The sequence below is a fragment of the Pteropus vampyrus genome, unplaced genomic scaffold (genome assembly GCF_000151845.1).
Source record: "Pteropus vampyrus isolate Shadow unplaced genomic scaffold, Pvam_2.0 Scaffold74, whole genome shotgun sequence".
Lineage (NCBI taxonomy): Eukaryota > Metazoa > Chordata > Mammalia > Chiroptera > Pteropodidae > Pteropus > Pteropus vampyrus.
The window spans coordinates 177,399-202,251 of NW_011888855.1; the positions used below are offsets into that span (position 1 = coordinate 177,399).

At 40.8% G+C, this 24,853-nt stretch overlaps 1 protein-coding gene across 8 annotated transcripts; it reads left to right on the forward strand.

Annotated features, from left to right (window-relative positions):
- Positions 1-4,929: 4,929 nt before the first annotated feature.
- LOC105293486 (zinc finger protein 354A) lies at positions 4,930-17,156 on the forward strand. 8 transcript variants are annotated; one of them, XM_011362150.2, is made up of 6 exons: positions 4,930-5,106; positions 5,273-5,398; positions 6,113-6,194; positions 9,237-9,363; positions 10,084-10,179; positions 14,996-17,156. In XM_011362150.2, the coding sequence occupies exons 3-6, from the start codon at positions 6,162-6,164 to the stop codon at positions 16,558-16,560; spliced, it is 1,821 nt and encodes a 606-aa protein (XP_011360452.1). In that variant the 5' UTR covers positions 4,930-5,106; positions 5,273-5,398; positions 6,113-6,161; the 3' UTR covers positions 16,561-17,156. The 8 variants fall into 8 exon arrangements, with proteins under 8 accessions (XP_011360452.1, XP_011360455.1, XP_011360456.1 ...); XM_011362153.2 differs by lacking the exon at positions 5,273-5,398 and adding an exon at positions 5,615-5,679; XM_011362154.2 differs by lacking the exon at positions 5,273-5,398 and adding an exon at positions 5,615-5,630.
- Positions 17,157-24,853: the final 7,697 nt, after the last annotated feature.

Below are 24,853 nucleotides of genomic sequence, written 5' to 3' on the forward strand. Positions count from 1 at the left end.
GAAAATGCTTTTAGCTTTTCCCCATTAGGATGATGTTAGTGGTGGGTTTTTCCTTATGGCCTTTATTATGATGAGGTATGGTCCCTCCATTCCCACTTTGCTGAGAGTTTTTTTTTTTTTTATCATCAATGCATGTCTGATTTTGTCAAATGTTTTCTGTATCTATTGATATGATTGTGATTTTTACCCTTCATTTTGTTCATATGGTGTATTGTGTTAACTGATTTGCAGGTATTGAACCAATCTTGCATCCCAAGAATAAATCCCATTTGATCTTTTTAATGTATTGCTGAATTTGGTTTGCTAATATTTTGTTGAGGATTTTTGCACCTATGTTCATTAAAGATATTATTGAGCCTATAATTTATTTGTAATGTCTTTGTCTGGTTTTGGAATCAGGATTAATGGTGGCCTCATAAAATAAGCTTGGGAGCTTTCTTGAATTTTTTGGAATAGTTTGAGAAAGATAGGTGTTAATTCTTTGAATGTTTCGTAAAATTGACTTGTGATGCTATCCAGTCCAGAACTTTTGTTTTTGGGGAGTTTTTTGATTACTGATTTGATTTCATTAGTAGTAATTGGTTGGTTCAGATTTTCTGTTTCTTCTCGATTCAATCTTGGATGGTTATGTGTTTCTAGGAATTTTTCCATTTCTTCCAGATTGTCCAATTTGTTGGCATATAATTGTTTGTAGTATTTTTGTATAATCCTTTGTATTTCTGTGGTGTCAATTGTCACTTCTCCTTTTTCATTCCTGATTTTATTTATTTGGGTCTTCTCTTTTTCTTGATGAGTCTGATTAAAGGTTTATCATTTTTTTTTTTTACCTTTTCAAAGAACTAGCTTTTGGTTTCATCGATCTTTTGTATTGTTTTTTAGACTCTATTTTGTTTATTTCTTCTCTGATCTTTATTACTTCCTTCCTTCTACTCACTTTGGGATTTGCTTGCTATTCTTTTTCTACCTCCTTTAAGTGTTAGATAGATCGTTATTTGAGATTTTTCTTGTTTCTTGAGCTAGGCCTGTATTGTTATGAATTTCCCTCATAGGGCTGCTTTTGCTGTGTCCTATAGATGCTTCATTTTCATTTGTCTCAAGGTATCTTTTGATTTCTTCCTTGATCTCATTTTAACCCATTCATTGTTTAGTAGCATGCTATTTAGCCTCCATGTATTTGTATGTTTTCAGGTTTTTTTTTTCCTTGTAATTGATTTCTATTTCATACCATGGTGGTCAGAGAAGATGTTCAACATGATTTCCATCTTCTTAAATTTATTGAGACTTGGTGTGGCCTAACATGTAGTCTATCTTGGAAAATGTTCTATGTGTACATGAAAAGAATGTATATTCTGCTGCTTTGTGGTGAAATGCTCTAAAAATATCAATTAAATCCATCTTGTCTAGTGTGTCATTTAAGGCTGCTGTTTCCTTGTTGATTTTTCTGTCTGGAATATCTGTCCACTGGTGTCAATGGGGTGTTAACACCCCCTACTATGATTGTATTGCTGTTAATCTCTCCCCTTATATCAGTCAATATTTGTTTTACATATTTAGGTGCTCCTATGTTGGGCACATAATGTTTAGTAAGGTTGTACCCTCTTGTTGGAATCATCCTATTATCATTATGTAATGTCCTTCTTTGTCTCTTACTATAGTCTTTGTTTTAAAGTGGCTCCCCATTTTAAAAATATAATTATCTCGGGTCTCAAGTATTTCTTCTAAGACATTGTGCACCATATCTAATGGTGTTATCATTTTTCCTTCAACCATCGTGTACAATTTAAGAAACTCATAATTAGGACAGTCTATTTCATTTATTCCTATTTTTACCAATTCAATTTTTTTTTCTTTCTGCAGTTCCATTCCTGTTATTATTTACTTTGCTTAGAGTATTTCCCTTAGTTACTAATGTTTGGTTGGAGTAAGAGTTCTCTGTGGTAGGCTACCCTTTTCCTGGTTTTGACTAAGGGAATAGGTTCTCTTAGGGCGTTTTTTGTTGTTTGTTTGTTTGTTTTGTTGTTGTTGTTGTTGTTGTCTGTATCTGTTGGTGATTCTGGCTTGGAAGTTTTTATAACACCTTGGCTGAGAAATATGAGAGGTGATAAGAAAAACAAGAGAATTTACCACCATGTTATTCCTCAGCCCTGAAATTCTAGGACAGTTTGTCTTCTTCTTTCTATATTTCAGACTCTTCTCATTCTTGTTTGTTGTGTTATGTCCAGGGTTTTTTAGTTGTATGAGGGATGACCTGGGGAAATGGAGCCACTCTGTTTTGGCTCAAGCCCCAGACATAGAGTTTTCTCCAAAATTTTATTGTGAAAACTTTCAAAGACGAAGTAAAGTTGAAAGAATTTTACAGTGAACACCCATATACTATCACCTAGATTCTATCATTAATGTTACTAAATTTGCTTTATCGTGGTTCTTAATAGCTAAAACTTAGCAACAATGCAAATGTCCATGTACAGGATAGTAGCTAACACTACATGCAATAACAGGGTGAATCTGACAAAATGTGTGGAGAACAGAGCACAAAAAAATACAGTTGTATGATTATATTACATAAAGTTTAAAATAGGTAAAATTTTTGTATAAGGATGTAAAAATGTATGTTAAAACTATAAAGAAAAGCAGAAAAATGTCTCTCGCAGAAGTCAAGATAGTAGCTGTGTTTAGGAAAGAGGTACCGAGTGTTTGCAGGGGTCTACTTCTTAACCTGGGTGGTTGTTTACTGGGATGTTCTCTTTATTATTGTGAAATGTGAAATAAAATGGAATCACTTAAGGGCTTTAAAATGGAGTCAGAAAGCTATCAAGGGAATGAGTCTTATGCACATCCTCACAGGACAGAAAACGAACTTTTGAACTAGGCAAAACCATACATATTCTAGAATTCTGCAAAAACAAGTACAACTTGTCACAGAGACATACTTTTATTTAACGATAGCCCTAGCAATAGATTATTTTCAACTAAGGTTAGCTTTCTGCCAACAGCATCAATTAAAATTCTTTGTGAATGATTTAGGCAAACTTCCCCTTTTGCCTTTAAAAACCTCTGGTTTTTTTCCCCTGTAGGAACTACCTGAATCAGTATGCACAGATTGCAATTCTTTTTAATCCCAAATAAACACTTTTCTTTTTCTTTGCTTGATTTTTGTCTGCTGACAACTGAGGTTAACACATCCATGTGTTATACTGGAATATATATGTTCTAACTGGTTTTCTGTATGTACATTTCACATTTTCAAAAGCATGAGAAATATGATTCTATTTTTTTGTTTCATACACACAAATGTGTGTATGCATATGCAATAGCACATATGAATAAATGTAGCTAGTGTTTCTGCTGGACTTATTTATTATGTTTTTTTCATTCTATGTACTGTGTGTAATTTAAAAAATAATGAATGCTTTATTTTCATAGTGAGGGTAAACAACAAAGCACTTTTCTCTTTAAAAAATTATGCATATATAGTATTTCAAAATGATACCAAAATTTTAAACATTTGAGTAGGAAATGGCCAAAGTACCTATGTAGGCAATTAACATCAGAAAATATCTAAATGGTTCAGTAAATATAAGATATTATATTTAATTTCACAAATACGCAAAATTAGATATTAAAAATTGCTCTATTAAAAAAACAAAAGCATTTTTTAAAAAGCATTAAAAAGATAAAACCCAGAGTGGGCATCGGTGCTAGGCACATATTGTCACAAATTATTTAGGGAAATATAAATTGTAAAATCTTCCAGGAAGGCAACTAGGCAATGTACTTGAAATTCTACCAGTCCTTTATCTAACAATTCAACTTCAAGAAATTTAAACTAAGAAAATAATCTTCAAAGATATAGCTACAAGGATATTAATAGAAAAAGTGGAAATAATATAACAATAGGGATTTAGTTAAATACATGTAAATAAATAAGCTTAGTTTAAATATATTTAACCAAAAAAAAAGTTAATTGGATGCAATGACATGCACTGAAGCCATTAAAAACACTGCTGAGGAACGATATTTACTGGCAAATTCAAATGTTCAAAGTATATTCTTAAGTGGGGAAAAAAAGAAGATAGGTTACAATTGCTATTTGCAATATTCTTTTTTTTTTAAAACGAGAGCGGCAGTGATTGAGAGATCAATATGGGGTTCAAAGGTCTGTTAAGAGACGTTCACCAAAATGTTAATCTCTTATTTCTGTGTGGTAGCATCAAGTGTATTTTTCTTTTACTTAAAAAAAAAAAAAATCAACATTTTAAATGGGACGTGTTCCTTTAGCAAAATTAAAAAAAAAAAAATTATTCGTTGGCTTCTCAGTGCCTGGAATGCCCTTCCCCTCCCGCACTGCCTCGGACTTGGCAATCTATTCTCACCTTCTCAGTGAGTACTGCAGAGGCCACCCTACTGACTCTCCCAAATGGGTCCCAGATCCCTAAGACCCTGTTCTCTCGCGTTTTCCCATAACACTTATCTTCTAAAAGGTTATATAATTATATTCATGGCTATTGTCTGCTCTCTACCTCCCAAAAGAGTTCTCGAGAGCAACAATCAATGATTTTTGTTCTGTTTGCACGCATATTTCCAACCGTTTACAACAGCGCTTGGCACATTAGCAGGTGCTAGACACTTTCGTCGAATGACTTCAGGGGAAATAAGTTTGTTCTTGGCGGGTGTCTACTTGCCTTATCATCATTTATGCAGATGTAGAGCCCTCGGCGAACCACCCTTTCCTTCCCTAGGAACCGGGAAACCAGGGCCCTGTAACTCACACAGTGGGGAGCCGAGCCCAGACTTGGGTTCTAGGCACGTGACAGGCTCGCCAGTGCCGCGCGTCTGACAAGCGCGGAGAACTATACTTCCCAGAATCCTTGAGTCCTCGCATGGACTACATTTCCCAGAGGTGTTAGCACCGCCCCCCCACCCCCCCCACCCCAGGACCTGCGTGAGAGACGGGGCGTTTGCCGCCAGGGTGAGCGGCTTCTAGGCCTGAGCCCAGGGCGAGCCCCGACCCGAGGCTGCTGCCCAGCGCGGGCAGTTCCGGAGCCTCCGCCTGCGGAGCGCGGCCGGCGGAGGCACGGCCCCCAGAATCTCCGAGGCCTGGGCGAGGTGAGCGTCGGATGTTCGGCGGGATGCGGGAGGGAGGACCCCGGCCTCGGAAGGATGCGGGGCACAGGCCCGAGAGGCGCGAGCGGGGCCTTTGTGGGCGCGGGCGTGCCGAGAGCCCAGCCCCACCCCGGCTCTGTCCGCCTGCCTCCCACGATCCGTCCCGCAGACGTGCAGCCGAATAAGGCAGGTCGGGCATTTAGTTCCCGATGGCCCCAGGCCCCAGCCGCCCTCCTGCTTCCCCCGACGGTTCCCAGCGCGCAACCTGCCCGGCCCCTGCCGGCTGTCAGTGAAGGTGAGGAATTGTTTCCTCCCCTTACCGTCGCCACTGCCCTCCGAAGTAGCAGGTGTAACGATCTGTTTTCCTCAAGAAGGGAGTTGCTGGCTTCTCCAAAGGCAGAGCCAGGACGGGCACCCAGGTCTTTGGTTTCTGTGCCCATTCCTTCCCGCCACAGGAGAACTGGTTTACCCTTTCCGAAGCAATTTTCTCTAATATCTGATTCCTTGACAGGAGGAGAAGGAACATGGTGAGAAAAACTTGGCGGTGGAGAAAAGTTGTCGCGTGCACGCAGTGGGGTTAGAGTGGATGACTGGGGCGCACCGTGCGGGAACCTGGTGCACCCTCGCTGGCTGTGGGAGCAAGTTGCTTCCACTCTGCCCTCAGTTTCCTGATCTATAAACTGGGGGTGCTGACGATGCCAGCAGTGCTGTGGGACTAAACGGTGTGGGTGGTGCCTGGCTCAGTGAGCCGCTGCTGCTGCTGCTGCTGCTGCTGCTGCTGCTGGAGGAGGAGGCCTACGTTCTTTTTCTCTGCGCCAGGGGAAGAGTTGGGGCCTGGACCAGGGTGGCCCAGCCCTTCTCTCTGGTCCTGCCTGCTCCTAGCTCCTCCTGACGTCCCTCTCTGAGGGCACAGAGTGTCATTCTCAGCTGATGGAAGGATTTGAGAGCTAGTGATTCTGAGGGGTGGAAAGAAGAAGGGGTGCTCCCTCCTGGCTCCCTTTTCTTTCAGATCTGCCTTCTGTGACTGCACCATCCTCAGGGGGAGGAGCCCAGAGGACATGGCTACTGAACAGAGGGAAGCAAGGTCTCAGGTGAGTTCATTGTGTCTCAGGTTTTAGGGACAGATAGTTGGTTTGTTTGTTGTTTTCCCTTCAGCTGAAATTCTCTTCCCAAGACAGTCTTCTCCAAGATTTGGAGCCAAGTCCCTTTCCCTTTGAAGAGCCGTCCCCCCAGTGGGTGGTGGACTCTGTCATGCATGCCTGCCTCCACCACAGCAGCCGGTGTCCAAAGTTTCTCTTCGTTTTCCTAACAGTCTTTTATTCATTAATCTCAGCTCACTGCATGATTCCTAATTTGACAGGTGAAACGCCACACGTGTCATATCACTTGTGGACAGAACAGACAAACATCACTCTTGGCAAAGTTCTTTTCTGGCTCTGTCTCCTTGGCTCAGCCCATCTCCCTCACTACCCTTAGCCAGAATGCTTTTCTTTTTCTCTCTACCCCAGAGAATCCTCGTGATACGTTCTCCAGGCTTCTCCCACCCACAGTTTTTAGTTTCTTCTTCCTCTTACCCCTGTGGATCACATTACTTGCTTCTACCACTCTCTTGAAAGCTGATCTTAACCTGCCATGTTCATCTTTATGTGTGGGAATGAGGGAGGGACCTTATCCCGTGAGCTGAAGCGTGAACGAAGGACAGCCATGTTGGAGGGGGCACAGCTGGAGCAGTCTCTTGACTCCGAGGGCAGAGACAAGACTCCTCAGGAAGCGGCAGGGAGGGTTCCGTGGGCCATCGGTACTGGAGAGGTAGTATATACAGTACTTAGGAAGGGAGGCTTTGGAGCCAGATGGCCGGGTTTAAACCTACATCTTCTATTGCCATTGCCATTTACGGGTCTTGGGAAAATCCCTCCACCTCTCTGGGCATCAGTTTCCTCATCTGTAAAATGGGAATAACAATAGCCCCTATGTCATAGGTTAGGTGAGAGAATCGTGTGAGTTAGTGCTTGGAAGGTGTTTAGGTCAGGGCCAGGCACCATGTGTGGTTGCCATGGTAGCTGAACGATGTTTTTCTGGTAATAATGCTGTTAAAGTGGATGGAGAGAAACTGTGGTAGTGTTCCTAGGACCCAGGAACTTGTCTCATCTTCATCTAACTGCGACAGGTAGTGTTGCTAGGGGGTGTCCCAGGGGCTTTACTGTCTCAGGACAGTGCAGCAGTTATTATCCCCATTTTACCTGTGAGGACACTGAGGCTCAAAGAAGTCAAGTAACCTGGATTCAAACCCCAGTGTGTGTGGCCTCTAAGCTCAGCTCGTAGTTGTCCTGCGGTTGCTCTGTGACCTTTCAGGATGCAGGGCAGACCCAGCAGGTGTTCTCAGGGCTCTTCCGCCCTCTGCTGTCCAATCTTTTGGGCCCGTGGGATGTGCTGTGTTTGATCTTAGGAGGCTGCGGCCAGGGCCTCCCTCCCAGGTGTACCTGGGCTGCTTTTGTCTAACTAAGGCTTTCCCATCTCATTCCCACGGAGCCGAGTTGCTCTTTTGTCGAGAACATTCTCTGTCCCTATGTGTGATTGGATCCTGTAGGCGTTCTTGCCCATCTTGCTTGCTGCCCATCTGTCAATGCTGTGGGGACCTATGTATAAAACTCACCGACAGGACCTTTGTGACCAGAGAAAGAATGTACTGAGGACTGCGTCAAAAGAAAACTTTAATTACTGTCCTGCTTCTGCCACTAATACATTATGTGACCTGGGGTCTCGAGTGCCCTGGACCTTATGTTCCTCATCTCTAAAATGAGGGTCGACCTAGGAGGCAGCGTACCGTCCTGTCCAGCTACACGTTTTCTTTCATCGTTCAAATTATTATGCATTTTTCTTCTCTACCAGTTGAATTGTAAGTTCTTTTGAAGGCAAAATCATTTCTTATATTCCCCCATATGCCAATAAGTTATCTTTCATATCATACATGTATTTCTTGCTCACCTTAAAAATTCAGAGAATGAAAAATACATATGTAAAGAAGAAAATAAAATCAGTCTTACCCCAACATCTAGAGATAATCAGTCACCCCTTTGATATGCATCCCACAGAATCATTTTTATGCACATTTATTAATATACACGTGTATATATTATATATTTTACTATTTTAACTTTTATTGTGGTGAAATATATATAGCATAAAATTTACCACTTTAGCCCTTTTTGAATGTGTAATTCTGTGGCATTAAGCACTCACGTTGTTGTATAAACATCACCACTATCTATTTCCATTACATGGATGATCTCATTTATTTCTTAACCCTATGAGGTAGGCATTGACAGGCAGTTTTGCAGAGTGGTTGAGAATGGAGCCTCAGACATTCACCTGAATTGGAATTCCATCTCTGACACTGAGCAGCTGTGATATTGTGATATATAATATAAAAAATGTATTTGGTGTTCACCTCTGTTCCTGGCACACTGCTTCGAAAGCCCTTTTAATTTCTTATGTGTTCAGTAATACTAGGGTTTTTTCACCTGAAATAACTTAAGAGCAATAAAGGTGAAATAAGTATGTTTGGTTATTCATAACTAGCCCTTTCAATCACATCAGTTTATATTAATGAGGTGACTTTTTGAAAGCCCCTAAGGATAGGGGCCGGTTACCAGAGAAACCAACCCTGATTAGAGGGGCTGGAGGTTGAATCAGCCATGTCTACACAATGATTTCATGAATCGTGTCTGTGTAATGGCTGGTGATTTAATCCATTATGCCTTTGTAATGAAGCCTCCATAAAAAACAAAAGGGCAGGATGCTGAGATGTGGGTTGGTAAATGAGATGTGGAGATTCAAAGAGAGTGGCTCATCCAGGGAGGCCACAGAAGCCCTGACCTTCCTCATACTTTGCTCTGTGTCTCTCTTCATCTGGCCGTTCTGGAGTTCTATCTTTTTATAATAAATTGGTAGTCCAGTAAGTAACATATTTTTCTGAGTTCTGTTTGCCAGTCTAGCAAATTAATCAAACTGAGGAGTGAATTGTGAAAACCTCTGAAGATGCATTTCATGGTGGCCCGTCTGCCTCCCCACTGCCACCTTCTTCACTCTGTGATGGGTGGTACTGGGTGAGCTGGGATGGCTTGTCTTTGCAGGTGTCAGTGACGTTCGAGGATGTGGCTGTGCTCTTTACGCGGGACGAGTGGAGAAAGCTGCGGCCTTCTCAGAGGAGCTTGTACCAGGATGTGATGCTGGAGAACTATGGTCACCTGGTCTCACTGGGTAAGGAAGCTTTCCTGTAGGTACAGAATTCAGAAGTGGGGATAACTCGGTACCTGCTTCCCCAGCGAAAAGCCCTGGGTCCTCAGAAACTTGAGCTGAGTTTTGCCTGATGATCGTGCAAGTTGGATCTGCATAAATAAACATGAAAACTCTTCCCCCTTATAGGCGTGGAATCGCCCATGAGTGGGACAGTCCGCACTGTTGCACACTAGAAGCTCCCCTGTAGTTCAGGCGTCATTTCCCACTGTGATTGTTCTGTACTTGCTTGCTCACCACTCAGTGGGCAGCGCCCCTCAGCCCTCTCCGTGGACCTGCCACTTGCCTTTCCCCGTTCTCTTTCCAGCCAGGTGGACATTGCACAGTCCATCTTTGAAAGGAAGTCAGATAGTGTTTTCTCGTTTTGAACAGGCTACTTGGGACAGAATCCTTGCCACAGATACCTGTTCACAGATTTTAATTCAGTCTGTACATCTTGCGTGTTCCATCCTCCGTAGAAAGCCCTATTAATCAAGCTGCGTGTTTGTCTTATTTCCCTAACATACAACTAATTATCCTACACATCCCTTCCTTTTCTCTGACACCCTCACATCGTGGGGCCCAACTTGAGTACCCTGCAGGAGCTCTTCGTGTCACCCCAAGTGTTCCCTTCACATCTGGGATAGCTCTTTGTATCCAAACAAAACCAAGTCTTGTTTTTTCTTTTCTTTCCTCTGTGGGCAGGATTCCCACTTTCCAAACCCAAAGTGATCTCCCTGCTGCAGCAAGGCGAAGAGCCCTGGAAGGTCGAGGAAGGAAGTTGCAGAGGCTCCTGGCTGGGTGAGTCGGGGACTGAGGTGCGGGAATGGCCGCAGGCAAAGATCTGGTCAATGAGTGGATGGCGCCGCCAGGGAATGCTCATCGGGAAGGTTTCTCCCGGGTTCTCGATCCTCCAGAAGTGGTGGAGGAGGGGGCACTAAGGCCCCAGACATGAGCTTCCTCTTTTTCTCTGGTAATCACTTCGCAAATGAATCTCTCAAGATCTCTTGTTCTTTCCTGTTGTTTCAGAGAAGGGCTCCATTCTCATGTAGTCATTCAGCAAACATGGTGTATTTAAGGAATTGCAGATAATTCATTCTTACTGGGGCTCGGGGTATGTACATGGGAGAAGAAGGAGGGGAGGAAGGAAAGGATTTTAGACAACTAATTGGGGGCCACATTATAAAGTGCTTCGATGCAGTACTTAGAGATGAGAACTGCAAATAGTTAAAGGATTTTAAGCTGAAGAATTGTATCATCCTTGCTATTTTAGAAAAATTGGTCTGAATCAGAAACAGTGTAAGCGTCCTTCAGTAAAGTCACAGCTGAAGAAGCTATGGTATGTCCCCACTCTGGCACACAACACCAAGGTCAGAAAGAGGACACTGATGGACAGAGCTCCCTCCAAGGCCCATTAAGGACTAAAGCAAGTTCTGGAGTGTTATTATGATGTGGCACCATTTATGTTTAAAGAAAATTACATAGGTGTATTAATGGTGGTGGTTAGAGACATCTTAGTGATGAGATCTAAAAGAATTTGATGACAGTGGTTACCGGGGGCAGGGAGAGAAGGAAAATAAATAAATAAAAATAAATAAATAAAAAATAAAATAATTTGATGGTTGGCTAGCCTTGGAATATAGTGGAGAGAAATTTCTGAGATGAAACTAAGAATTTATGGCACAGTACCTGAAAAGATTGTAATTCTGAACTGGGAAACAGAAAAAAGGTTTGAAAGGAATTCACTGGGTTCAGATTTGGACAGGTCGAATTTGAAAAGAAAAATACTCAGATGGAAAGTCTAGCAGGCAATCAGAAATACCTCTGAAGTATTTTTGAGAAAAGTCACGATATTTTTGAGAAAAGTCAGTTATTCACATAGGAGGTGTGGGAGTGGATGAAATCATCTAGGAAGAGAAGGTTGAACAGAGACTCTCAGAGTGTCACAAAAGCCAAGGGAATGTAGACCTAATGACAGGAACTAGTCAGATGGTCATGAGCAAAATCAGTTTGGCTTCTAAACTTCTGACCTAAGTCTTAACCTCAGGCCCGGGCTTGATTCTGGAAGGGAGCAGAAGTTCACCTTTACGTCAGGAGACAGATCTGTAGGCCTGCAGAAAACTCTAAGCAGATCGTAAGGGACAACTAGGATGTCTACAATTGGGTACTCAGGTCTGCCTCAGAGGGAAACACAAATTTAGGACCAAGGCGTTGGCACTTTAAAGAAAAATTGAGATGAGTTTCCCAGTATTGGTGTGGTGCTTGCGGCTCTAATCATTACCATCCAAAATAAAAACTCCCCATGTCCAAATTCTCTATTCTTTAAATGAAAATTTTCAAAAAGCATTTCTATACTTGATGTTTCCATTTTCTTACCTCCCATTGCTTCTTCGGTGTATTCCAGTGGGACTTTCTTCTTTATTATTCCACAAAAGGCACAGTTATTAAATCCTGGACAGTCTCCATCTTGGCACAATTAGGGTTAAGTTTTTAGTCCTCAAATTATTTGCCAAAGTTGATCGCTCACTCCCTGAAGTACTTGTTTCCTTTGTCTTCTGGACACCATACTCTTCTAATTTTCTTCCTTTTCTTGACCTTTAATGTTGCAGTGCCTAATTCTTCAGCTTTAAATAAAACTTAACTACAGAGGTCTCCCACCTACCTAACCATAGCTCTGACCTAGATCTCCAAAATAAAATATACGACTGACTATTTTGGTATCCTCCTCTAGTATCTATTAAGACATCTCAGCCATAACAAACATATCTGAAATAGAATACCCTCCTCAGACTTGCCCTTTTCCTAGTCTTCCCCTCCTCAGTAACTTGGACCAGCATTTATCATTTTTAGGCTAGAAACCTAGGAGTGATCCCTAACTTTTTAATTCCTTCTCAGCACCCCCACACAAAGTCCATCAGCAAATCCAGTCCCGTGAGTACTTCCTTAATAGTATTCCCTGATGCCGTCATCTCTTCCTCCACCCTTTCTCACCTACATAACTACAGCAGCCTCCTAAGTGGTTTCTCCTCTCCCTGCCTCCACTTGTGTCCCACTGGTCTGTGCTCTGAACAGTAGCCAACTTGAGTGAGCATGCAGTTTTCCCAAGGCTTCCTGTTAGACGTAGAGTAAAATTCCAAAGTCTTTACCATGACATATGAGCCTTATGCAGTTTGCCCCTACCTATTGTTCCAGTCCTGTTTACCATTTTCCCTCTTCTTGCTCACTGCACTGTAGCCACACAGCCTCTTTTGCTGTTCCTCTGAAGTCACTACACTTTGTATTTGCTGTTTCCTTTGCCTGGGAATCCCTTCCTTTACATAATCCATATGGCTTTTACTTATTTACTTATTATTCATCACTTCATTTTCCCCTTCCCCTCAGCACTCACACACACATACCAAAGTATAAACTCTTTAAAGGTTAGAACTCTCTCAGTCATCCCACTGTCTACATGTTCTACAATATTAGCTGGCCCATAGTAGGCACTTAATAAGTATGTGTTAATGGAAAGGATGTCTACAGCATTTGCAAAGATAAAGAAATAAAAAAATATGGAATGCTCCAGAAACTATATGTAGTTAGGCAGATCTGGCAAGAAACCAAGGGAAGGAGATGCGGACAGAGGTGGACAGAGGTCAGATCACAAAATACCTTGCTCACCATGTTAAGTACTTTGGCCCTTATATATGAATCATTAACGATAATTTGGAGGATCTTAAAGAAGTTTACAACATGATAAGATGTAGATTTTAGAAAGGTGATTCTGGCTGCATTGTGGAGACTGAATTGGCAAAGAGCAGGACTTGAGGCAGGGAGGCTAGTTAGACTGTGGTAGAAACGGTAAGACGTGAGAAACAAAATACGTCCTAAGTACATGTGCCCAATACACAAGGCTCTAGTAAAGGTGTAAGTCACAAAACTGCAGTCTTTACATACAGGCCTCGCAGGCAGAGTCTTTAACTTTACCTTATTACAGGCTAGAATTCAAAATGCCAACTCTTAACTATTTTCTTGCCAACACATATAATGAACTTAGAACCAGTGATGATATACATGGGAAAATACTCCATTTTTGTGAATGCCCCCCATACTTTTGCCCAAATAATGTATTGAAATTTGATCATTAATTTATTAAGCCTTAGATGGAGAAGGAGCTGGGAAGGTGTTGGGCAGAAAGTAAAAAACTTTCCCTTACAATAAATAGTAAAGATATGAGTGCATATAAAATTAGGGTGTGTAGAGTGAAAAAAAATCCTAAACCCTAAGGAATACCAGTCTTAAAGAGGAGAAAGTTGTCCATGCGGGAAACTGAGAAGTGAACGCTAGTAGAAGAAAAGAGAAAAGCAGAATACATTATGTTCACCAAGCAGAGGGAATGTGTACACAGGTGAGAAAGTGCATGTCAGATAGGAATCTCAAATGCAGTGAAATGCAGAGGAGCCCTTTAAATGGTACCGCTAGCCCAGGAGAAAATAAATACCAAACCATGTGCACAATCATTCCCCTGGCAAAATTTAATATTCAATGAATTGCATTCTTACCCAATTTTAATATTTATTCAATGTAATTCTGTTTAGCACTCTATCATGTTAGTCCTTTTTTACCTTTTTATATTTATGCCTATCTTACTGTTGATTTTTGAATCTTTTCTACCCCGCTTGCATAGCCTCTCATGCTTGATGCATGAGCAAGGCTGCCTTCTTAGCTTGTGACTTTTGGCTTCATGCCTACCTCTGACCCCTCTGTAGATTAATTCAGTAACGCCTTCCTGTTTGAATTGGCCCTGAAACCCTCCCATTACCCATGTAATATATTGCTCTGTAAGGCAACTTCTACAAGTGTTTGAATCATGTGTGTGTGTGTGTGTGTGTGTGTGTGTGTGTGTGTGTGTGTGTGTGTGTATGTATATGAAATTAATATATAAGTAATTGAGAATATTTGACATTGTTTAAATTAGGAATATATAAGTAATTAAGAAAGAGCAACAAAACATTTCATATATAATTTGGATGCCATCAAGACGATCTATAGGTTAATAGGATATGTTAATCTGCTTGTGAAGAACACTTATGGGAGAAAAGTAAAGTGAAATATATAGAATTGTTTTAACACTATGGTAAGTGCTGTAATAAGGGGAATGGACTATGGAAACTCAAGAAAACTCAGAAAGAGTTAATTTTTGACCTGAATATGAAACTTTTGAAGGAATTTGGCTTGAGGGAAAGGGAGGAGGACTTTCTTGATTAGGAATGATTACACAAAGAAGAAAAATGTCATGAAGATAATTTAGGAATCTGTCAAGGACTTTGGACTCTGATCCCAGATTGCTTTTCCCAGTTCATGCTCCCCTTTTCCCCCTTCTTCATTAGCTAATTATCCTGGTCACTCTTAAGCTCACCTTCTTTGCTTTATTCTTTTTTCCACCCTAGTACTTCAACGCTCAACAATTATTTTTCTGTACTGCTTAGATCTCCTAAAATTTTCCTCTTACTATTTTTGGGGCAGATACCAAAACATTATTTAAATATCACCAATAATTATTTATTCTATACATTTTATCTCAGTAGCCAAATGCTTTGTCACATGAAACATCTTCATTTTTATTTTTCCCTGCCAGGATGGAAGAGTAGTCATAAAACCACAAAGTCAACTCAAACACAAGATTCTTCATTTCAGCAGCTGATAATGACACGTTCCAAAAGGAATGGACCCTGGGACTTCAAATTAGAAAAACCCTGCATATATGAAGACGAATTAGAGAAAAAACAGGAGAAAAAGGAAAGTGTTCAGATACTTTCAGTCACCCACAAAAAAATCTTTACTGTAGAAAGAAGATATAAAAATACTGAATTTGGCCAAAACTTCAGCCCAAAGTCAGTTCTTGTTAGGCAACAGGTGGTTCCCAGAGAAAAAACACCACCAAAATGCGAAATGCAAGGAAACAGTTTTAAACAGAATTTAAATTTACTTAATCAACCAAAAATTAACACAGCAGAGAAACGCTATAAATGTAGTATGTGTGAGAAAACTTTCATTAACACTTCATCCCTTCGTAAACATGAGAAAAACCATAGTGGAGAGAAATTATTTAAATGTAAAGAATGTTCAAAAGCCTTTAACCAAAGTTCAGCTCTTATTCAACATCAAATAACCCATACTGGAGAGAAACCCTATGTATGTAAAGAATGTGGGAAAGCCTTTACTCTTAGTACATCCCTTTATAAACATCTAAGAACCCATACTGTGGAGAAATCCTATAGATGTAAAGAATGTGGTAAATCTTTCAGTCGAAGGTCAGGCCTTTTTATACATCAAAAAATCCATGCAAAAGAAAACCCCTATAAATATAATCCAGGTAGGAAGGCATCTAGTTGCAGCTCATCCCTTCCTGGTTGTCAGAGAACTCATCTCAGAAAGAAGTCTTATTTATGTAATGAATGTGGCAACACTTTTAAATCTAGCTCATCCCTTCGTTATCATCAGAGAATTCACACAGGAGAGAAACCTTTTAAATGTGGGGAATGTGGGAGAGCCTTCAGTCAGAGCGCCTCTCTTATTCAACATGAAAGAATTCACACTGGAGAAAAGCCCTATAGATGTAATGAATGTGGAAAAGGCTTCACTTCTATTTCACGACTTAATAGACACCGAATAATTCATACTGGAGAAAAGTTTTATAATTGTAATGAATGTGGTAAAGCCTTAAGTTCCCACTCGACACTTATTATTCACGAGAGAATTCACACTGGAGAGAAACCATGTAAGTGTAAGGTGTGTGGGAAAGCCTTCCGACAGAGTTCAGCTCTCATCCAGCACCAGAGGATGCACACCGGAGAGAGACCTTATAAATGCAGTGAGTGTGGGAAGACCTTCAGGTGTAACTCGTCCCTTAGTAATCACCAGAGGATTCATACAGGAGAGAAACCTTATCGATGTGAGGAGTGTGGAATATCTTTTGGCCAAAGTTCAGCTCTTATTCAACATCGGAGGATTCATACAGGAGAGAAACCCTTTAAATGTAATACATGTGGGAAAACATTTAGACAAAGCTCATCACGTATTGCCCATCAGAGAATTCATACTGGAGAGAAACCTTATGAGTGTAATACATGTGGGAAACTTTTCAATCACAGATCATCTCTTACTAATCATTACAAAGTTCATATAGAAGAGAACCCCTAGAAAGTAGATTTGCATGTGTGAAAGCCTTAAACCAAAGCTCGTCGGAATACATGAGAGTGATGTAATAAATGTAATGGATATGAAAACTTTTCTATAATTTACTCATCAGACATTAAATTCCAAGGATAAATCTTGGCTATGTAATAATGAGGGAAGTGGAAAGTGTTCACATCTGTCATACACTTTAAAATAGCCTGAGATGAAGAATTCACAATTGAAGACATTGACTTGGGGCATTTGTAAAATAAAATAATTACTTTCTCTCTCTAGTGGTATACACCAGATATCATGTGATTGTCATAAACATCTGGGCCAGCAGAGTGTGCACTGGGTTTCTCCAAACAAACAAACAAAACCAACCTATAAGCTGGTAATACTGTTTTTAAGTAACATTTTAATAGCATATAAAAGATGTGATCAAAGAAATTATACATTTTTAAAGGAAAGGACCAAATAAAAGATAAAAATGAACTGTAAACTACCTCTTGGTTTCTGGGATTTGTCCTTTTCCTGGCCTGATGTCAAACTTTGTGCATGAATTTTATTTAAAACTAGAAATAAAAGTCTGTTCTCTTCTTCCTTTGTTCTTCAAATAATTGCTGTGAGTTGAGAGTTTTCTACTCAATTCCTCATTATGTTCTCAGGAAAATTTTTTGTTGTTGTTGTTGTTGTTGTTCTGAAGTTGTTAAAAAGTATACCTGCTATGTACTGTGAGCTTTCATCTTAGGTATATTAAATGGAAAAATAAAGAATTATTTCAAGTTTAAAGCCATTAAATATACACTTAAATTCACCACAGAAGCAGCTGTCAAAAGAAGTTTGATGAATCTTGACACCTGTGCCAAAATATTGCAAAGTACATCAATCATTTTATGACATAAAAAGTATGTTTTTCTTATTTGGTATTCTCTGGTGTCAAACAATTTCAGGAAAACAAAAGGATATTATAAACAACTTTTTTTTTTTTCCAATCCCAGCTTTGGGGCAGGTACTATTCTGCACACTAGGAGTTATAAGAAGAAAAACACAGGCATTCAAGAAGCCATGAATTGAGGAACTAGCAGACGAGTAAGCAAAGTATTATGTCACAATATGTAAATATGGTTGTTTTAACAGGCAAATAGGTAATTTATGACAGTGTGTTGCAAGAACATAGCGATTTGCACACTATGAAGAAAGGAGATTGAACCTAACCAAGGAAACCTGGAGACATCGAAGAATGCTGTCCAGGGTCAGTGATACCTGATCGAGATTTTGAAAGAATAATAGGAACTCTCCAGAAGGTGAGATAAACATTCCAAATAAGAGGAAAGTGCATATGTAAAAGTATAGGTGGGTAATATGACAACTTTGTGGAAACAAGTATAGAAAGTGCAAGAGAACAACAGTTGTTAACAGTTGAGCAGAAGGCAGGGCCAGATAACAAAAGGTCTACTTGCTATACTAAAAAGTTTGGATTTTTTTCTGAAACTAGTGGAATCAAAGGTTATAGACAAAGGAAATTGTTCTGGCAATAATGTGCAGAGGATGAATTTAGGGGGTTGAGGAAAGCCGTACAGACCAATGCCTAGAAATTTGGGCTATAGTAATTCAAGTGATTGATGAATGAGAGTCCAAAGTCAAGCAGGGACAGTGTGAATGGAGAATAGGAGACATAATGTATTAGAATAAATAAGACATGGAGCTCACAAGCAAATAGTCGAAGTTGGTGAGTGAGAAGGCTACACTGACTGAATAGGGTTGCCAGGCAACCTGTATATACAGGACATGTCCTGTATTCAATGATTTTATCCTGCATCCTGTTTTGACTTTGTCAGGCTGCCCTTAATATCAGTTGTATTTTTTTTCCCAATAACAAAAATTCAGCAGTTAGAGCTATTTTTCTGCTTCAGTAATTGGCATTTTAAATACTTAAATGGCAACACTACATGAAAATCCTACCTTCACAAATAAAGATCTGAACAATTATTTATAGTGTCCTGTGTTTTTGGCTGAGGGAAGACCAAAAAGGGGGACTGCAAATTGACAGTCTTGTCTTCCATAGTTAAGAGAGGAAAAGAGAAATTCTACCAAATTCTGAGGTTGTAAACAAATAAGTATCATTAGAGGTAATCAGTAAACATGCTCTGAAAATCGGCAACAGCAGCTATGCTTCTGAAAGTTAGCAAGTTAATGACAGACTCCGGCTTCTAAAAGTCAGCCAGTTAGTGACCATCCCATGTCTCTAGACAACAGTCAATCACAATAAACAAACAAACAGTCAGTCAGTCTCCAAAGAAAAGTCGGTTTGCCCAAGTGCAAGCTTGATAATTAAGGCATTTGATATCAGAACAAGAGATGCGCCTAGATCCAGATATGCTTCGTGGTATTCTAAGTGTCCCCAAACTCAAAACTAAGCGTCCATTGTGAGATTTTCTCAGGTAGTTGATTATTACCGAAATTGGATCCCAAGTCTCCTATGGCAAAACCTCTGTGTGGTATACTAAACAACAACCCTGACCCAATTTTATGGGAGGAACAGGACAACATAGCCTTTAAAGCCTTAAAGGAGAGTTTAATGAACTGACCTGTCCTGGGGTATCCCAGTTATCAAGTTCCCTTTTTCCTTTTCATATATGAAAAGAAAAGAAACATCCTTGGGGTACTCACACTAAAACATGGGCCCCATCATTGACCCCCCAGGATATTATAGCCAGCAGCCAGACCCTGTGGCATGGTGATACTCCCCTTGCCTTAGAGCCATTATTGCCACTGCTGTTTTGGTTAAGGACACTGAGGAGATTGTTGTGGGTTTCCTTTAACTATCTTTGTACCCCAGGCAGTAGAAGCCTTCCTGAATTCCATTCACATTCAACATTTTTTAGTCATCTGCCTAATCTCCTACGAAATGTTTTTATTAATTGCTCCTCACATAGTTCTTATATGATGTAATAACCTTAACCCTGCTACTTCTCTTTCCTCGGTTCCTGGTGAAGGCCCTCTCAACTGCTTAAAACTGACAAGTCACTTCCTGATCTTTTGCAACAATCTGCAGAAAACTCTGGGTGATCTTGGCTGCTGCTGCTTGTTTTTTAATGGTGACATTGGTTAATGAAATCCAGTAAGTTTCAGATATACAATTTAGCAGTAAGGTATATATGTATTGCATTATGTGATGCTGGCTTCTTATGGTTCACTGGTGATTCTTATTTAAAAGGTGAAAATGGCAAATATTGTTCTGGTCACCTACAATATCTACGTCCTTTGATGTGATTGCAGCATCATCTTTGCCTTGGCTACTGTGGCCCAACAGTCCAGTCACGGTCTGAGCTTCAGAGAAGGACCACAGCTGGAAAGAAAGAACAAAAGCACTTGTGGAAGTGACATCTGCACTTCTCCTCTGTGCAGATCTCACTTTTCTCTTGAACAACTTTAACTGTCACACACAACACACACACATACATATATCACTTATTTTCACGTTTATAACAATACGGAGTAAGGCGAAAGTTATGAGAATTGCATCTCTCTGCAATGTTGCCTTTCAGGGAGAGATTATGAACTTTGTGAGAACTCACTTGGCTGTGGGGCCAATTGAGAGCTCCATTCATTTGTCCCAGAGATAAAAAATCCGTCGAAGTGGTTGAGACCTTCAGACTCCTTAAGAAAATCCCAGGAAGTGGGTGGGGCTCTGCCAGGCCTCTTGGGTATGTGTCATCCAAGGACGTATTGATAGGCCATTTGCAGGCAGGCATATTCTCTGGCATACCAGGCCATGATTGTAACACTCCTACCTAGGCTCAGTGCCCCATCCCCTGGGGACCCATTCTCGATGCTGAAAGGGGACATTGTGCCCTGAAGAAAATGACCATGGGCTCCAGGACCCTCAGATGTGCCAAATCCTTCTATGGCTCTCCTACAGAAGACAGAAGAAGCAGACCTCTGTTTACCAAAGTCTCTGAGGGCTGTCGTGGGGATTCCCATCTATGGCCAGAGGGCTTCCCGAAATGGAATAACCCTAACTTTCACCCACCCAATCCCCATTTCCATCTGCCACAGGACCCCAGAGACAATTCCACACCATGTAATGACATGGAGACTTCCAGGAGTCACAATGGAATACCACATGCTCTGTTTGCATGATGACCCAGAAGTCAAGGGCACCTCTTACTTCACCTTCCTCCAGAAACCACTCGGAGCATTCAAGACATCTCAGTTTTTAGGACATGTCTCAGGAGCACCTGGCTTTTGTATTTAGTTGATTTTTTTGTACTGAAATGTTTTAATTCCCTTTTCATTTTCCTTTGTGTATATTATATGCCTATTTTCTTTGTAGTTACCATGGGACTACATTTAACATCCTAAAGTTATAAGACTCTAATTTGAATTGACCATCAGAACTTCAATAACATACAAGAACTCTTCTCCTTGACAGCCCTGTCTCCACCCCTTTTGGCTACCGATGTAACAAAATTACATCTTTATACATCACCTCTCTGAATTAATAATTGCTTTTTAAATGCATTAGTCTCTTAAATATGTAAAAAACAGTGTGGAGTTATAAACCGAAGTTACAATAATGCTAGCTTTTATAATTGCCCATGTATTTACCTTTACTGAGATCTTTATTTCTTCATACAGCTTAAAATTTCTGTCTAGTGTCCTTTCAATTCTGTCTCCTAGACTCCTAAATGGACTGCCTTGTCCCCTGGGACTTTGGGCAGAAAAGTGAGCCACACTGCAGGAGAGAGGAAGGCAGGCCTCTAGCATTCTATCTCAATGTCCTGCCTCCTCCCCACACCATGGAGGCTTGCTCCAGGGTGGCATGGGATTGGAAAGTGGTGAGGGAAGCTGAGAAGCATATGTAGGGGCAGCCCCAGGCTCCTCTCCCCAGAGTGCCAGGGGTTGACAGTAGTGCATGGGGCCCACACCATTTATACATAGCTCTCATCTGTGTGGGGGAGGGTGGGACCAGACACTGCACTATTCCCTCTGAGGTCCAGGTGGACCAGCAGTCTGCCAGTCTTGGCCTCTTTTCTAAGTGGCTGAGGCTAGGATTCTCTGCTGAGTGGGATGCATCACAGTGGACATAGCCTCTGTTTCTAAGAGGCCTCATCATCAGTTGTCTGTGTCAGGAGTTGTGGACTTCACCTTTGGTGCCAGGATGCCTGACTGACAGGCTGTCTTATTAGCATGTTTGGAGGAAGATCACTTTGACATCTGCTCAAAAGATCGACCACATGTGGTGACAGGTGTGGAGGGGTGGAAACTGTGTGCAAGGTGATGGGCTGAACAGGCAAGTGAGAAGCAAAAGCTGAGATTCATTAGTCTTGTGGGATGGGATGGGGTGGGGTGGGGTGGGGTGGGGTCCTGAGGTTTATGCAATGATTATAATAATAATAATAATAATATTTATCTATACGTCATAATATTTACATAGTGTTAAATATAACTCATAGAAGGCCATAAATTGTATGTATAAAAAGTAAACAAATGCAAACAATTATAATTATTGTCATTGTTATTCATCATCATTGTAATTATTACTGTTATTATTATTGCAATTATTCATTGTTGTAGCAGAAGCAACAATAAAAACCCTGAGTAAAGTTTATCTTTCCACAAAGGGTGTACAGTTGAAAATGATGAAGGAGAGAAGGGTTTTGGTGTATAAAAATTCCTAAATCCATCAGAGAGACTCTCTAGCCAGTGAAGAGTGCTCTTACAGATCACCTCTGGTGACATTTCCAGATCCACCTTGGGACTGGAACTGGCCCAGCCTGGCCTGCCATGGTGGCAGTTGGTCCCCTATTCATTAGATGTCTCCCCAAGGTCAAGCAGAAAAAGAATTCCCAAGACCCCTTTCAGCTGCCTGGGGTGACTCTGTTCCAGTCCTTGCCCATCAGTCAGCTTCAAGGCGGGAGCCCAGTGGGGGAACTTTCCTCTTCAGCCTGCCTTCAGCTTCCCCATGCCAATGACATCCAATCAGGACAGGTCTTCCACTTTGTCCACCATAAAGCTTTCCCTCCACATGCCTTTGCCTTTCTGCCACATGTAAGCAGTGGCAGCGGCTGACTCTCTTGCTATATTTAACAAACTGTCTATAAGGAGTATTCCCATCTGAGTAATCTTCATTTATCTCCACAGATGTTAGTCATGCTGGGAGGAAGTAAATCACTCAGAATAACACCCATGCTCCACATTAACACTCTTTTCCCCCCTGCATTTATATATCTATTGATTTTTTTCATCATGCTTAAAAAAAAATTGAGATATAATTCACATACCATAAGAGTCATCCATTCAAAAGTGTACAATTCGGTGAGTTTTTTAAATGTCTATTCACATGTAAGTAACATTGAATGGTCATTGTCTTTCTCTGTTTGACTTATTTCACTTAGCATAATGCCCTCAAGGCCTGTCCATGTTGTAGCAAATGGTAAAATTTCATTCTTTATTATGGCTGAGTGATAGCCTATTGTATATATGTACCACTCCTTTATCCAGTCATCTTTTGATTACATTTAAAGTAATAAATAATTACATTTAAAGTAATTATTGAGACTTGATGGAAACATAGTGAAGTGAGAGACGTTCCCAGATCTGTCCCTTTGAAACAACAATGAGCTGAACATCTAAAACACAACAAAAAACAGCCAATCTGCACACCAGCACGTCTGAGTGTAGGATCTGAGCATAAGAGCTACCACGGGTCAGAACTACGGGTGTCGGAGGGTGGACTGAGAGTAATAAAGAAGCTGCCTCTCAGAGCCACTGGAGCTCCTTGCAGGAAGAGGGGGAGAGGTGAAGATGTGAGAACCTCCTTGAACAGCCCTGCCTGGGACTGCTGTGAGCAAACCATGCAAGGCGTAAGGGCCCAGTCATCAGGGCAGAAGACAGAGAAGTGGGACGGGATCGCAGAGAAACTGGCCCTGGTTGCGAAACCAAAGCCGAGCCACAGCCCTGAACTCCCAACCCAGAGGGCCCCTCTCCCCATACCCTCCAAGACCGATCACCACGGAACCCCAGAGGAATCTTAGCAAATGCTGCCAAGACTGTCTCTGACACTGACAGGGACTGAAACTGAGGGCAGCAAGTGTGATTAAATATCTGCGAAAGAAATTTTTTAAAAAGGCATTTTAAGGCTTTATATAAAGCAGGGATCCAAGAGGCTTAGATGCTGCCTACCGGAAACCAAAAGAAAAGCACCTTCTTTGCAGGAGGCTAAAGAGAGACCTTTATAAAATAAACCTTCTTTCTGGGGGGCGGGGGGAAAGCAGAATATACTTCCATTAATGCCCAGGCGGAGAAATAGTCAGTTAAACACCATGAACAACCCAGGTGACAAGGCATGTCAGAAAGAAAGAGAAAAATCTCAAGAAAATAAGCTTACAGACATAAAAATATGCAACTTAAATGACAGAGAATTCAGGATGGTACTGCTAAAAAAAACTCAATGAGTTCTGAAATGAGTCATATCAACAATTTCAGGAATTATAAAAACAACTAGATGAGCAGAGCGAGGAGATTGAAACCCTCAAAAAGAACAGAATAGATCTTCTGGAGATAAAAAACACACTACAAGAGTTGAAAACTGAAATAGAAAGCTTGGGAAATAGAGTCAACCAAATGGAGGAAATAGAGTCAACCAAATCGATCAGTGATATCAAAGACAGAAATCTAGAAATAAATCAGAAGGAAGAACAGAGAAACCGAAGAATGAAAAATAATGAAAGAGAAATTCAAGAACTAGCTGATACCATCAGGAGAGGAAACATAAGAATAATGAACATTATTGAAGGCGATGAAAAGGAGCAGGGACTAGAAAGCATTTTCAGACAAATAGTAGATGAGAATTTCCCAAATTTAAGGAATGAACTGGAGCTTGGAATTCAAGAGCTTGGAGTCAAAAGAACTCCCAATTATCTCAACCCCAAAAGGCTTTCACCAAGACACATTGTATTAAAGTTATCAAAAATCGACGACAAAAATAGAATTCTCCAGGCAGCCAGGGAGAAAAAATGGTAACTTATAAAGGTAAATTCATTAGATTATCCTCAAACTTCTCAGCGCAAACTTAACAAGCCAAAAAGGAATGGAATCAAATATTTAAACTACAAGTGAAAGGAACTACCAGCCTAGAATAATGTATCCAGCTAAGCTTTCCTTTAGTTATGGAGGAGAAATTAAGACTTGTCCAGACATACAAAAACTGAAGGAATTCTTCATTACAAAGCCTGTACTACAGAAAATACTGAAAGGGGTCAGCTCACCTAAAACAAAATGACAAAAAAAAACCAAACAAACATAATTA